The sequence below is a fragment of the Panthera uncia genome, chromosome X (assembly GCF_023721935.1).
Source record: "Panthera uncia isolate 11264 chromosome X, Puncia_PCG_1.0, whole genome shotgun sequence".
NCBI lineage: Eukaryota > Metazoa > Chordata > Mammalia > Carnivora > Felidae > Panthera > Panthera uncia.
The window spans coordinates 110,422,493-110,435,980 of record NC_064817.1 but is presented as its reverse complement, the minus strand read 5'-3'; the positions used below and the strand labels follow the sequence as shown (position 1 = coordinate 110,435,980).

General features: G+C 43.9%; 1 protein-coding gene across 7 annotated transcripts in view; it reads left to right on the top strand.

The window, feature by feature from the left end:
- ATP11C (ATPase phospholipid transporting 11C) overlaps positions 1-13,488 on the top strand; it is a 170,262-nt gene that overhangs the window by 95,240 nt on the left and 61,534 nt on the right. For all 7 annotated transcript variants that reach the window (XM_049644381.1, XM_049644377.1, XM_049644376.1 and 4 more), the window contains exons 6-12: positions 5,659-5,787; positions 7,654-7,757; positions 9,689-9,739; positions 10,688-10,752; positions 11,093-11,174; positions 12,089-12,239; positions 13,071-13,268. In XM_049644381.1, coding sequence (XP_049500338.1) covers positions 5,659-5,787; positions 7,654-7,757; positions 9,689-9,739; positions 10,688-10,752; positions 11,093-11,174; positions 12,089-12,239; positions 13,071-13,268 — 780 coding nt within the window. The remainder of the gene's footprint in view (positions 1-5,658; positions 5,788-7,653; positions 7,758-9,688; positions 9,740-10,687; positions 10,753-11,092; positions 11,175-12,088; positions 12,240-13,070; positions 13,269-13,488) is intronic.

The following is a 13,488-nucleotide window of genomic DNA, read 5'->3' as shown; positions in this document are numbered from 1 at the left end:
ATTCTAACAGGTTTTTGTATGTGGAATCTAGGGGTTTTTACGTATATCATGCCATCTGCAAATCAGGATAATTTTACTGCTTTTCCAATTTTTTTGCCTTTTATTTCTCTCTCTCTTCCCTCCCGCCCCCCCCCCCCCTTTTTTTTCCGTCTAATTGCTCTGGCTGGAACTTCCAGTACAATGTAGAATCATCATACTGAGAGTGGACATCCTTGCTTTGTTCCTGATATTAGAGGAAAAGCTTTCACTCTTTCCTCACTGACTATGATGTTAGCTGTGGGCTTTTCATACATAGATTTTATTATGTCGAGGTCATTTTTTTCTCTTCTGTTTATTGAGTGTTTTTATCATGAAAGAGTGTTGAATTGTGCCAAATACTTTTTCTGCATCGATTGAAATGACCATATAGCTTTCGTCTGTTGTTGCTCTTGTATGTTACATTACACTGATTGACTTTTGTATGTATCCTTTCATTCCCAAGGATAAACCCCATTCGGTCATGGTGTACGATCATTTTAATGTGCTGTTGGATTTGGTTTGGTAGAATTTTCTTCAGGATTTTGTCATCAGTATTCATTGAGGCTATTGGTGTGTATTTTCTCTTCTCTGTCTTTTCCTGATAAAACGGTATCAGTAATTCTGGCCTTATAGAATAAGTTTGGGAGTGTTCCCTCTTTGATTCTTCAGAAGAATTTGAGAAGAATTGTTTTTATTACTTGTTTCAGTGTGTGACATAGAAAGGCCCCCCATCTTCCTCCTTTTGTTCCTCGGGCTTCTTTCTTTGCCTGGAGGCCGATCTCAGCCAGGTATAATCTTAATTAAATCAGTTTATGCTATTGTGTGAAATGCTATTTGATTCGGCCCTTTCTGGAATATTTGTGTGTGGCAAGAAATGCTTATAAAGCAAAAGTATCTAAATGTTTGATTGCTTGCCTGGGAGTGGGTAGACTCTTGTCGAGTAAGAGAGTAACTTGGTGTGTACCCTCAGCGCAGTGGGGATTTTTTGAAGGGTTTTAAAGCCAGGAGTCACTTGCAAAAGAGGATAAGAGCCTGTATCAGGGTGATACTGGTAGAGATAACGATAAGAAAAATAGTAGTTAACATTTATATATAACGTAAATATGCCAGGTGTTCCCTGTCACATTGTATCAACTGATTTAATGCTTGCTTTAGGGGCGCCCGGGAGGCTTAGTCAGTTGAGTGTTCAGCTCTTGATTTCAGCCCAGGCCAACGATCTCACGATTCGTGGGATCAAGCCCCGCGTTAGGCTCTGCGCTGACAGAATGGAGCCTGCTTGCGATTCTCTCTCCCTCTCTGCCCCTCCCCTGCTCGCATGCTCTTGCTTGCTCTCTGTTTAGAGATAAATAAACATTAAAAAAAAAAATCCTTAACTTTATAACAGTCCTGTGAAGTAGGTACTTGTACTATTCCCTTTTACAAATGATTAAAACTGAGGCTCAGGGAGGTTAAGAAACTTGTCCATGATTAGTCAGTGGAAAGCCTGGGATTTGAAACAAGTTTGGGTGTAGAGTCCATGCTTATAACCACAACTTTGTACCACCTGCCTTGTGATTAAGATAAATGGATCTATTTGGAATATATTTTGGAGGGAGAATCATCAGGATTTAGTGATGTATTGGATGCAGGGAGGGAGAAAAAGAGCAAAAAAGAATCAAGGTAGCCTTCTTGGTTTTGGCTTGACGAGATGGGTGAATTAAATTGAGCTATTTAAACCAAATACCGGTGCCATTAAATAAGATGGAGATTCGGGGAGAAGAATGGGTTTTGTGACAGATGTGGGAGTAGAGGGGAAATCAAGAATTCCATTTTAGCCGTGTTAATTTTGAGATACCTATTAGACATCCAGATGGAATTGTCCAGGCTGGAACGGAGACCTATTTGAGCTGTCAGTTGAGATTTGGATTTCATCAACGTGTAGATGGTACATGAAGCCATGGGCCTAGATGGAATCTTAGACGACAGATGAGAGCCTACAGACAGGACTTGAGGATTCCCAAGGTGAAAGGAGCTCACGGTTCTCTGTAAGGAAGAGTATGGGTGTTGGTGTTGGAAATACAGAAGCGTTTCTTCAGGTTCCCTGATTATTTCCCTTTTTGTATCCAGTCTGCTGACTGAGCCACCCAGGCGCCCCTTAATCATAGTTATTTTTATTTCTACATGCCTGTCTTATAATCCAACATCTCAACATTTCGGGAACTGGTCCTGTTGATTCCTTTCTCTCTTCGTGTTAGGTCATCTTTGTCTTGTGTTTTATGTGTCTTGTGTTTTTGTATTGAATTTTGGACCTCGTACGTAAACCAAAGCCAGAGACCCAGGTCAGTCGTATTTATGTTCTGAAGTGGGCACACCTCTTCCGTCTGCCCATCGGTGTGAAGGGTAAGTGAGTCTAGTGGGGACTTGAGCTGGCTTTGGTTTTTGCTGTATAGCTCTTGCTACTTTCATTCAGTACCTCGCTGGAAATTCCAGCTCCGGAAGTGCTGGATTGCCATTGCCCTGTGCTTTGTGTGGGGCCCGGGGTACCAGAGGGCCTTCGTCAGTGTTCCTGTTCCACCCTCCGCTTGCGGCAGGTCCTTAAGGCCCTGACACCCCGAGTGCCCGTCTGTGCCTTTTCTCCTCCCCCCGCGATAGACTGCTATTTCTTACTGTTATTCGTTGCGGCTCCTGGTGAGAACAGAATGATTTCTTCTTGGTTCTCCTGCTCCCGTATTCAGCAGGGCTTGGACACCTTCGCCTCGGTACTGAATGCCTTGACGCCATCCTTCCACCCTTCCTCCAACGGCGGTTGAACTCTGCCTTTTATTAGCGCTAGGACCCCGGTATCAGCGGCTTTTCTGCCCCATCCCCAGCAGCAAATGGTGTCTGCTTCTTCCTCTCCTCTAGCAGCGGTCACGTTTCCTGAGACTGTGCCAGGGAAGGCTTCTTGCCTGTCCCCTAGACCTAGATGGCTTCTGCCTCCCGTGAGAGCAGGGTCCACGATTCTGGATGCTGGCATATTTTGCACCTGTCTCCGCACAGCCATCAGTCGCACCCTGTATGCCTGTACCAGTGAGGGAAGGCTCTTTTCGGCCTCCTGTCCTGGTGTTTTCTCAGAGGCACCCGATGGATGCCTGTAAAGAAGAAATGATGGGTGGTTATGATCCCGTCTTCTCTGTCAGGTTCGCAGAGATTTGAAACTGTCACGTTAGCTCCCATCAAGCCTTGAAGAATTGCTACAGAATCTGGTTGTTTTCTTCTGCTGCCCTTTTATGGCTGTCATCTCGTGCTCCCGTGCCTTGTGAATTGTGAAACAGTTCGTCTCTCCTGTCTCTCCTCACCAGGACTTTTCACCCTTTGAAATTCAGTTTACGTGGTTGCCTCGCAACCTCAGCTCTCTGATGAACTAAAAAAAAAAAATCATACTTTTGCAGATGATCTGGCTTTTTCTGATATTTATCACAAGGGATGGTGATGTTCTCTTAATGCTTTTAACTAACGCTAAATGGAAGTAGAACCTGAGTTGAATGCTTCAGGGGACCGTGTTGTTCCTTTTCCTTAAAAGCCCCTTCCTCCTTCCCCCTTGCCTTCAGGGTAAGGCCTAGCCTCTGCCCAGCCCTCTGAGATCTGGCCTCTGACCATCTCACCAGCCTCAGCTTGCACTCCAGGTACAGGGACCTTTATAGTTCACATCTAAGCAAATCGTAAATGGCGTAGGGGCGCCTGGGTGGCTCAGCCGGTGAAGCGTCCGACTTCCGCTCAGGTCATGACCTTCGGTTCGAGAGTTCGAGCCCCGCATCGGGCTCTGGGCTGACAGCTCGGAGCCTGGAGCCTGCTTCGGATACCGTGTCCTCCTCTCTCACCGCTCCACCCCTGCTTGTGCTCTGTCTCTGTGTTTCAAAAATGAATAAACGTTAAAAAAAAATTTTTTTTTTTTAATCATAAATGGCGTAGAAGAAATTGTGGCACGTCTTTATCAGTGCCTAAGAATCCTCTTCCATCCTTTAATACGTGTTTCCTTCTTCTCAGATGATTGAGGATTTTGTTTGTTGTTTCTCGTCTGTGCATTTAATCATAGATTGTAGTTTTATGTAAGCAACATAAGTGTTTATGTAAGGGAGGAAGGAAAGAGCCAACAAAATATTATTTACAAATTAGTTCAGTTATTGATGCTGTTTCTCTTGGCTACTGATTAAGATTGGCAAGAAAATAAAATGGTTCCTGAATAGGTCTCGGAATCCTCATCTCTGTCTGCCAAATCGTGTAGCAAATAGAAGACAGGTGTGTCATTTATTCGACATTTCACAACCAGTACGTCCGGGTTGGTGTGCTAGATATTGACACACACACACCCCAAAGTGGGTTGTGTTCTGCCACAAGCAGCTTCCTCCATTTACCTGAGGGGCTGTACCAAACTGACGCCTAACATTTTCTGTCTGTGCCACGGTACGGAAAAGGTTGGGAAGCACCGAACTTTCCATTCCTTCCATCCTTCCCCAACATCTTACGACTGTTCATAGGCTGGAGGTAAAGTAGTTGCAGGGTGTTCGCAAGAATCATCGGATGGTGAATATGTGCCAGGTACTTCGCTAACCGCTTTACCTGTGTCCTCACGTCACACTCAGACCGATCCTGTGACGTGGTTGCAACCATCTAAGGCCCTTGCCCAAGCTCATAGGGAAGTGGCAGAGCCGAGATATAACGTCAGGTTCAAAGGTCCTACCTTTTAGGGGCGCCTGGGGGGCTCAGTCAGTCACGCGTCCGACTCTTGGTTTCGGCTCAGGTCATGATGTCGCAGTTTGCGAGTTTGAGCCCCGCATCGGGTTCAGCACTAACAGTGTGGGACCTGCTTGGGATTCTCTCTCTCTCCCTCTCTCCCTCTTTCTCTGCCCCTCCCCTGCTCCTCGTGCTCTTTCTCTCTCTCAAAATAAATAAACTGTAAAAAAAACAGTCCTACCTTTTAGCCATTATGATTTATTCCCTACATTATTAAATTCTCTGCAATAGAAATAGTTCGTGATTTCTTCTCTCCTGTTTTTCCTACACTTGAGCTTTGGGGACTTGCTGATAGGAAATGGTTTCTCATGGCTGTATTTAATGGATTGTTCTGGTAGCAAATGAGTTATTGGAAAGCGACCTATTTGAAAATTATGTTTTTGTCCCAACGTCATGGGAAAAATAGATGCCTCTCTGATTAAGTTTTTCCGAGCACTGAAGAGGGAACTGGTGCCCCACAGTAACAGCTGTGAGCGCACGGAAGGCAAAAGCGTATTGAAATATGCACGATGCCCAGTGTCCGGGAAGTGCTCAAGTTGAGACACTTAGATTTTCTAGATTCCTTCATGAAGTGATGATACTCTGCGTCTTATTGAACAGCAGTGCCCAAAACATCAGAGGGCAAATGGGTCCCTGGGTACCAAAATTGTTTCTTTGACATTCAAGTTCAACAGTAAGGACATCTGGCTGCATCCTTAAGTCCTTGTGACCTTAAGGGGGATTCTGAATGTTGAACAGTAATGCTCTCTCATGGTCTTTCACATGGCCTAGGACACAGACACTCTTCTAAGAGCAGAACAGGTCTCTTGCTACTGTTTTGGCTTTAGTTTGAGATCTAATGAATGCTTTGTTTGGAATTAAGAACATTTCTTTTTCTCCGTATACTAGGTCGGTGATGTAGTAGAAGTCCAGGCAGATGAAACCTTCCCCTGTGATCTTATTCTTCTGTCATCCTGTACCAGTGATGGGACCTGCTACGTTACTACGGCCAGTCTTGACGGGGAATCCAATTGCAAGGTAATGGAAAGGAAACCTTGCCTAAACGGAGCTCAGGACAGTTCATCATCTAGCACTCCTTCCCACTGCTTGCATTTAATATTGACCTCTCCCGTTCAGTGTTTTATTTGGGCTTTTTAAAATGAATGTCATCAGAGGCTTAAACGATGTAACTACAAAAATAACTTCATATACTCTAACCTTGGATGTATTTTTATTTTTAAAAGGAATGAGTATTTTCTTTAAACAATGCTTACTCGTGGCTTATAGAAACTCTAACTTGCAGTAATTTGATTGCTTTCTTTAAAAAAATACCTTAGGGTTGTGTTTGGCGAATGTCTGTTTTATTGCAACTAGGAAGGATTATAAATGTGTTAAAATAAGTTTGCTCAAACTGGAAGATCACTTACTTCCGTGGTACTTTCTGGCAGTCAGTTCTTGGCCGTTGTCCAGAGCCCCACAGGGCACGAAGATGCATCCTCTATATGCTGCCTTTACAGAAGGGCACTGATGTGCTCACCTCTGTGTGTACCCTCGAGGCCTCTCTCTGCTTGCTTAGTCCATCTGGAGTCAAGAACCAGGGCTCAGTATGTGAAACAGGAACTGAAACGCCTGTTAGATGATGAATTCTGTACTTCAAGGGCACGGTGATGAACTCGTCCGTTGAAACCGTTCAAAAACAGTTGAATTTGAGGGAGGGAATGTCCAGATAAAAATCGAGAAATGTACCTAAAGATTCCCTAATAGGGGAAAAAGTTGCCTCGAGACAGAAAACTTTCTGCTCAAGTTGAGACGTTTAGAGGGCTTTCTTCTTTCCGTTAAGTTGATCTGATCAAATCAGCTCAAAGTACACGGGTTTCAAAATCAGGTGACAGTTTTAAATAGAGCTCTAGCACTTCTGTCATATTCCCAGAAGACTGTGCGACAGCTTTCCCTTGTGCATAAGTGGTTGCAGTCTTTCGGTCTGTGTTAGCCCTCCTTTGATGATTTATAGATGGGCTTATTGGAGCCTGCCTGGAGTTCTGGGTAAATCAAGTGCATAGTATACACTAGTAGAATATTCTGTCTGGCTAGAGCAAGACGCATCATATCCCTGCTCCTCGTATAAAATGTAGCTTCTTTGAACATTTTCTTCCTTTTTTTTTTTTTTTTTTTTTTTAATGTTTCTTTATTTTTTAGAGAGAGAGAGACAGTGAGAGCCAGGGAGGGGCAGAGAGCGGGGCGGGGGCACAGAATCCGAAACAGGCTCCAGGCTCTGAGCTGTCAGCACACAGCCCGATGGCGGGGCTCAAACTGACGAACCGTGAGATCATGACCTGAGCTGAAGTCGGAGGCTTCACCGACTGAGCCACCCAGGCACCCCTGAACGTTTTCAAGATCATTAATTATGCTATTTGTGTAATGTATCTATTAATGAATTTTTTCTTTCTTATTGGCAAAATGTCAGCCTTCTTATGACCAAAAGGGTTATTGATGTTCAACTCATATGTATATATTTATATCACCGTACTCTATGGTGAGCAAAGTAATAGATCTCAGGTCTATAACTAGGAGAAAAAAAAACAAACGGATTGCTTTTCTTCATTGGGTTTTCAGTTAAGGATATACATGCCACCCATGGAATTCTCCCTGCTGTCACTATCAGGAAAAGCTTTTCGTCTTTATTATCTTTTAAATCCCTTTGCAGCAGGGTTATCTTTCTAATTGTTTGTAACGTATTTGGAGAATAATACCATAAAATTTAGTTAGTGGGAAAGGTGCATCAATATTTGTATTATCCTGGCAAAGCCTCTTACGAAAACATCCTGTGTTCCTGGAATAAGGTGGGTATACGGTTCTGAAAAGAAGCACTTGTTTGTTTGTGCTTTTTCTTCTGCTTTCATCTAGACACATTATGCAGTGCGTGATACCATTGCGCTATGTACAGCCGAATCCATTGATACCCTCCGAGCAGCGATTGAATGTGAACAGCCTCAACCTGACCTCTACAAGTAAGGATCACCTGGTTTCACTTTACAGCTGTCGGCCGACTCTGCTTCCCTTTGCTGCCGGCGTTGCAAAGAAAACACCCGCCCCTTAACCAGCCTTCCTTCATTTATGTTTTTATGAGCCTTTCTTTCCTTCTGGCAGGGAAATGAATCAGACACTACCGGCCTGAGATACATCATTGTGGGCCCAGAGACCTTCCTTGGGATTTTTCTTTTATTTCTGGTACTTGTAAACATGACCATCTATCACATTTTAAGATTACGTTATCCCAGAAAGCTGATCTGTCAGATTCGTGCATCAATCAGAGTTAAGTAAAACAAAAACAGACCCCCGTTATGTGTCATTCAACATTACAGAGAGGAAGGGGACGTGGAGCCATGCGCTCTATCCATTTTTGTGACGATCACGATGAACTGAGTATTGCAGATAGGGCTGTTTCTTGTCCTCAGTAAACAACTAAGTTGCATCGTTTCCTCTCTTTTACTCTGCTTAGGCCTTCTGGAGCAGAGTTGCTGATTAACCGTCATTGTCCTAATGGGGGGACCAAATGGTTGGATGTGGCTTAACACCAATGCACAGTAGTGGAAAAACAAAGTATTCATCTTACTACAAGAACAGTGCCTTCCCTCCTTCCCATCATTCCTTCTTTCCTCTTTCCCTTCTTCTGTATCCACCTTGATAGTAGGAACCGGGACCACAAAACAAACCAGCTGTTCCCTGCCTTCAAGGAGCTCACGGTTTGCAAGGCAGATAAAATGTTGAAGCTAAGCATACAGTACAGTGACGTAATAGAAGGGAGGAGAAGGTCCATGGAATCACAGGAAATGAAGTGACGACTTCTGCCTGTGTTAGAGAATAATACACATTTTTGCATGTTTATATGGCGACTCCTAAATTTTTCACTTACCCTAAATAGGAAGGAGAGTTTTAGGGCGGGGAAGATTTCTCTAGACCAGATCGAATTCCTTTGCTGTGTGACTTCAGAATGCCTGCCCTGGTACCACCCTAGTGGTCACCATTTCCATCGTAATTGCCTGTTTACTTGTTTCTCTTTTGTGCAAGGAACACGTCCTTCTTATTAGTGTCTCTCCAGCACCCGCCACGGCACTGGCACAAGTAACATGTGGCGAATGAATGAGCAGACCGTCGTACTTTACATTCATAGAATAATAGTTCAGTGTTCCTGAAAAAAATTATAACGCCAGTTACCAAATACTCGTAACTCTCTCGTGAAGGAGAGTTCGACCTTTTTACCCCATTGTTGAGAAACGCAGATTACCAGGCAGCCGTATTAAGTGATCAGATCGGGCTCAGTACTGGTCAGCCGAGAGACACAGGTTGGAAATTTCCAAGATGGTAACCAAATGTTTGCTGTCTGAGACTAACGCAAGTGCTTCTCAAAGGGTGATCTTGGGCCAGCAGCGGCCGCACCTGGGAACTTGTGGGAAGTGCAGATTCTCACCTGAATCATAAGCTTGGGGATGGGGCCCAGAAATCTACGGTTTAGTAAGCATTTCAGTGATTGTGATGTGTGTGCAAGTCAGACAGCTCCCGGACTGATGGTTTTCAGAGTTGCATTTTAGCACCGGAAACCTTGCTTCACATAAATCTAAAATAGAGATCGATTATTTATATAACGTGTAAATGAGCAGAGGTGTCATGTGCATACACAATGCCAAGTAGATTGTGAAAATCGATTTAGAATCTTGGTTTGCATTCTTCTAATCCGTAATACTATTTTTAAAATTAGATGACAGTGTTATACACCTTGTTGGTTCCACATAACTTTTTTATGGTTATAGAATGGGTTTTTGTTGTTCATGCAGTCTTACCTCGTTTGTATTATTTGTATCTCGATCCCTTCCCGTTTTTGTGACGTATAGATTTTCATGTCGACAGAGAAGATACATTTGCCATTATGTTCTTTTCGCAGGTTTGTTGGGCGGATCAATATCTATAGTAATAGCCTTGAGGCGGTCGCCAGGTTAGTTTGTCGTTCCTCTGATCGGTCCTTTTTGGGTGGTGGTGGGTATATTTCTCTTGAAAGCCCATTAAAATAGCCAAATCCTTTTCTTTATAGAAAGGGACGTAAAGGTGACTAAAGCTGGGTCAACTAGCCAGTGTCCCGGTAGTAGGTCTTAAGTAACGGGATTGGTAGGGTTGTGGTGGCGGGAGCTCTCCCAGTGTGTGTGGAAGGGGTGGTGTCGGAAGTGACCCTGAGGGCGTCCAAAATCTCAGAGCTGCAGGCACTTGGACTCAGCTCCCCAAATCTGTTCGGGGCTCTGTACGTTTTGTTCTTGGCTGTGCGGAACCGTGCTTAAGGGAGAGTAACTGAGGGATGAGGGGGACAGTTCAAAAGCTGAGAGAATTACCCCGACTGAAATAAAACGGAAGGCTAATCATTTATAATGAAGCAATCTCTGGAAAAAGGGAGGTTTTCTTCCCCCTTCTATCCTCCACACCGCAACTTTCCCGCTTGGTCTTTATAGCCACGCCCACAAGGAATTTCCACGCCAGGTGCCCCGCGATGGCCCCAGAGGCGGGTTGGCTCTTCTATAAATATGTCCGTGTGTCTTTCCCACCTTGCCAGCTACTTTCCCGGTCTTTTCGTTTGTCACCTTTTCTTTCTCCCTCTTGCTGTCTCTGCCTCCTCATCCCTTTCTTCTCTCTCTCTCTCTCTGCGTCTGTCCACCTCTGTGTGTTGCTGGCTACATCTGTGCCGTGCTTCCGTCTGCGGGGGTTCGTCCCCTCGACGAGCTTCACACGGAAGGATCTTGCAGCTCATCCCGGGGAGGAAGCATAAGACATAAGCGCAAAGACACACTCTCAACCCCTCGGAGATAGATGTGTGTTAGGGCCGATCACGTCCCCAGGGTTGATGCTGATGGGTGTATCGGGCTGTTTGGATAAGCTGTGTTCATTTTTCATTTAGGTCTTTGGGACCAGAAAATCTCTTGTTGAAAGGAGCTACACTAAAAAACACCAAGAAGATATATGGTGAGCAATTTTTTAAGATCTGCTTATCAGAAATATGCTTTGTCTAGCCCATGCCTAAATGGTGCATGTTAAAAATGAAACGTTGCGGATAACTGCCACTCAACCTGCGCCCGTTTTTAGGGGCTGGGAACTTATCAGATGGTAAACTAACTTGAAGTATGAGAAATAAAGCGGGTAGAGTTAAAATTATATCATAAACGCCATGTCAGCTGGTGACTAGACTAAGGCTTAGAATCCTGCCTTTTATAGATGGAAAAAAACTGATAGCTCCCACTTGGTGGGGAGTTGGTTGGCAGTCGCACTGGCAACCTAGTTTTCATTATATTCTTTTATTCCTTAGGAGTTGCTGTTTACACTGGGATGGAAACCAAAATGGCTTTGAACTACCAAGGGAAATCTCAGAAACGTTCTGCTGTTGAAAAGTTAGTGCACACCGCAGTTTCTTTGTAGTGATTGAACTGTGAAAGAGATACTTCTCAGTAATTCCAAACACCAACCATAACAAAAAAACAACATCCATTATAATAGCAGCTACCATACCGGGCGTACTGACCTGTGCTCAGTGATTTGTATGTCTGATTGAGTCTAATCCTCCGAGCAGCTCTACGGAGCAATTCCTATCAGCCTGTCTGCTTTGCAGATGAAGAAATGGGCTCCGAGATGATAAGTGACTTACCTAAGCAACGTTGAGTTGAAATATAGATGTATTCCGTTTTGCTGCTAGACAATTGGCTTGGGTTCCTCTACTGGCTGTACATGGGGAAGTTCAGCAACATAGAGAACGGTGTCCTGGCGACTACTGACGTGGTACTTGCTAGATCTTCAAGCCAGTTGCTACAGCATTGGACCTCACTGTGTCGTTGCCATGGATACCCAGTACATCAGTGGCACCCTCTCCATAGCTCTACTTCCAGATTAAAAGAATCCGTCCTCGGTTTGAGGATTTCACATTTGCTCCCCCGCTCTCTACTGCCAACCCTTAGGATTTAGGGAAACGGAAACGACCTAGTCTTCCTATAAGGGTTGAGTAGGTGATGTGCATGCGTGTGTGCCTCCTGTCGCTATTGGATCCTGATCATAGGTGTGTTAAGCCAGTTAGCCACTGTATTTTGGGGGAGCAGTGGTGACCAACGAACAGGTCGGGGCTGGCCTTTCCACGTTACCACCTGAGAATAATGCTTCCACGGTGATAACCGAGGTTTGTACGTACCGGCTTGTGCTACGGTTACACACTGCACACGGGAGGAGCTTTAGGAAACGGAACAGTTACACGTACATGTGGTTGATATCGTCAAGAACGCTGTGGTTTCTAAATCCATCACCTCTTATTTTTCAGATCCATTAACGCCTTCCTGATTGTGTATTTATTCATCTTACTGGCCAAAGCTGCAGTGTGCACGACTCTAAAGTACGTTTGGCAAAGTACCCCATATAACGACGAACCTTGGTATAACCAAAAGACTCAGAAAGAGCGGGAGACTTTGAAGGTAACCTGTGTTATGCCGCAACTTTTAACTCTTGCTAGACATTTTAACCCTAGCACTTTCTGACCAGGCCGCCGTTTATTGAAATGTTGCTCAGATAATGATACCTTTTGTTAGCTTCTGAGTTTTCTCCCCGTCGTCTGGCAGCCCTAAGCTATTAGATATTGAAGAAGTTTTGTAGTTTTTTTTTAACTTTAGACATCTGTGCTAGTTTCTGGCCCTTTAGTTTAGAGCTTTAAACAGCCGAACAAGAAATCCCTGGCTTGTGATAATGGTAGGAACATAATCGACACATACATAGAAGCTTTGATCCTACATTCTTATTGGGGGGAGGGCAGAGAATTTAAGGAAGTGAAAAAACATGAAGTCAAAAGGGACACTTACTGAAAAATAATGATAAAATTGAGGGTGTTTTCAAAGTTTTATTTAAGTTTATTGATTTATTTATTTGGAGAGAGAGAACGAGCATGGGAGGGGCAGAGAGAATGGGAGAGAGAGGATCCCAAGCAGGCGCCACACTGTCAGCACAGAGAGCCCAACGTGGGGCTCGAACTCCCGAACCATGAGACCATGACCTGAGCTGAAACCAAGAGTCAGACGCTTAACTGAGCGAGCCACCCAGGCGCCCCAAAATTGGGGGTATTCTTAAATGTTGATTTTACATGCTGTGATAAGAATTTTGGCCACTGACCTAGTATTGGTAGGAAGTTGTTTTTTTTTTTTTTATAGCAAGAGCAGTGCTTTCAGCATTGAAATAAAAAGAAAGCTGGTTGTCTCGTACTTGTCTGATGGAACCGTGTGTCTAATCAGCATGAACTATTTCCTTTGTTTTAGGTTTTGAAAATGTTCACTGACTTCCTGTCATTCATGGTTCTATTCAACTTCATCATTCCTGTCTCCATGTATGTCACAGTAGAAATGCAGAAATTCTTGGGCTCTTTCTTCATTTCATGGGATAAGGATTTCTATGATGAAGAAATTAATGAAGGAGCCCTGGTCAACACATCAGACCTTAATGAAGAACTTGGGCAGGTTAGAACGTGTTTGTACTTACAAGAAGTTAACATATTGAAAATATCTTTTCTTAGACCCTCGATCACCAATCACCAATGTACGTGACCCTTTCACATTTGGAAATGTGATTCAAATATTCCTTTATACGGGCATATCATGAAGGCAAACACTGTTTTCGTGGCTATAACGTTATTTTGTTGGCATTTTTGAGGAGTATCCCGGTTTATATGTTAAATTT